General features: G+C 58.8%; 1 protein-coding gene across 1 annotated transcript in view; it reads left to right on the top strand.

Annotated features, from left to right (window-relative positions):
* The window catches only part of NUMA1 (nuclear mitotic apparatus protein 1), a gene marked incomplete at its 3' end in the record, with an annotated part of 17,933 nt that overhangs the window by 5,129 nt on the left and 10,774 nt on the right, over nucleotides 1–2,030 (top strand). The window contains exons 10-11 of the mRNA XM_009885386.1: nucleotides 521–678; nucleotides 1,368–1,485. Of these exons, the coding sequence (XP_009883688.1) occupies nucleotides 521–678; nucleotides 1,368–1,485 (276 nt within the window). The remainder of the gene's footprint in view (nucleotides 1–520; nucleotides 679–1,367; nucleotides 1,486–2,030) is intronic.

Raw genomic sequence — 2,030 nt, 5'->3', positions numbered from 1 at the left:
GACCCGGAGGTGACGCCGGGGTGCACGCTGACTCGACAGAGACCCCCTTCCTGCTGCTGTGCTGTCCTGTTGCAAACTCCTCAGGCTTAACGCAGGTGATGGGGTGAGCTCGGGCTGTAATTAGCTCCTTTTAGCCCAGCTCGTTTCAACCTAACAAGCACGGCCACCAGAGCAGCTTGTGGTCCTCCTCTGTGTTGGTTTGGGAGGACCAGGCTTGCGTTGCTGCTGGATGTGCTAAAGGAGTTTCTCTCCAGCGAGCTCGGTGGTGGGACTCTGGCTGCGGTTCGAAGGGAGATGGATGCTTTGCCCTGGGACTGGTTTTGTAGGTGCAGGCCAGACACATCGAAGCTCCTCAAGATGAGGAGAGCAGCCTTTCTGCTGGGGTGACGAGGCGTCAGAGTTATTGCTCTGAACCTGCCTCTGAGATGGGGGGAACCAGAGTGGGTCTGGCCGTGTGGGGAGGGACTGTGCCCTGCCGCTGGCTCCGAATCACCGAATTACGCAGCACGCCTCTCCGCAGCATGCTCTCCGGCCCTCCGTCCTCGCCCATGGGGGACGTCATGCAGACCCCCCAGTTCCAGCTGCGCCGGCTGAAGAAGCAGCTGGCTGTTGAGAGAGAGAACCGGGATGAGCTGGAGGTGGAGCTGGCAGAGAATCGCAAGCTCATCACGGAGAAGGGTCAGTTGGTAGCGGGACGTCCTGGGGTGTGGGGAGGGCTGTCCGGGGCTGAAAAATTGTCTGGTTCCTGTGATTTTTGTTATGGTTTTGACCCAACCATGACTGTGCTTGTGCACGGTCCATCCTGATGGACCCCAAGTGAGCGTAGCTCACAGCTTTGGAGCTCTCTGGCTTTCCAGCGCAGACAGGGCAGCTCAGGGTTTGCCGTGCCTTGCTCCGTGGTGGGCCAAGGGGACACGTACCCGTTAATCTGGACCAAAGTGTGAAGCACAAAGCTTTGCTGATGGGAGCCAGGACAGCTCCGACACTGGCGTAACAGCTCTGAGCATCTCTCAGAGATGGCTCTTGGTCCCTCTGCCAAAGGATTTGAGCAGGCCGGCAGGCGTAGGAGTCGCGCCATCCGCATCTAAAACACTGTCCGCACTGAGGATTTCCCCAGGCGCAGGCGGACTTGCAGATTCCTTCTTCCCTCCCGTATTCCCTATATGTCACGGGCAACTAAAGCCACGACTGAAGCAACAGCCGCGCTGAGCAGCCTGGCTCTTCCCTCTCCTGCTTCAGGTGGTGTCTGTGCAGCTCCCCAACAGCTCGGGAGAAGGACAGACATCCTCCACTGCGCTGTGTTTGGAGGGGGGGGTTCAGGTGATGTAAAAAGATGGTAACGGGCCCTTTCTCGCTGCCCTCCCCAGACGCGCAGATCACCATGATGCAGCAGCGGATTGACCGCTTGGCTCTGCTCAACGAGAAGCAAGCCGCAGACCAGCGGGAGCCCAGGGAAGTGGAGGAGCTGAGGGAGAAGAACGAGAGGTAATCCTCCGGGGACATCTGCTCCCTCCTTCTAGGCTGGTCCTTGTCGCTCCTGCATCCCCGGGCTCCGTGTTGTCTGTCTCTTCCCCAGCAATGCACAAAACAGGGGTGAGGGAAAACCTTCCTGCTGTTCTCTACCGCCTCCCCTGCAGCTGCGCCCCAGGGAGGAGACGGCTTTGGCACTCATAGAATCGTAGAACAGTCTGGGTTGGGAAGGACCTTAAAGGCCATCTAGTCCAACCTAGAAGGAGAGGGAGGAGAAGGGCCCCCACGCTTCGCCCTCCAGCCAACAGCTCGGCACTGGACAGAGCTTTTGAAATTAAAGAGGATCCCTCAGTGCTGAGCCCAGGTCCTGCCCAAACCCATCTCAGGTCTCCTGATCCCCAAGTCCAATCACTTAATTCTGGCTGCTGGTGTCGTGATTTAGAATCACAGGATGGTTTGGGTTGGAAGGGACCTTGAAGATCATCTCATTCCACCCCCTGCCCTGGGCAGGGCCACCTCCCCCCAGCCCAGGTTGCCCCAAGCCCCGTCCAACCTGGCCT

The sequence above is a fragment of the Charadrius vociferus genome, unplaced genomic scaffold (genome assembly GCF_000708025.1).
Source record: "Charadrius vociferus isolate BGI_N301 unplaced genomic scaffold, ASM70802v2 scaffold2875, whole genome shotgun sequence".
Classification (NCBI taxonomy): Eukaryota; Metazoa; Chordata; class Aves; order Charadriiformes; family Charadriidae; genus Charadrius; species Charadrius vociferus.
Note: the sequence above shows the minus strand (reverse complement) of the source record. Positions and strands in the feature narration are given on the sequence as shown.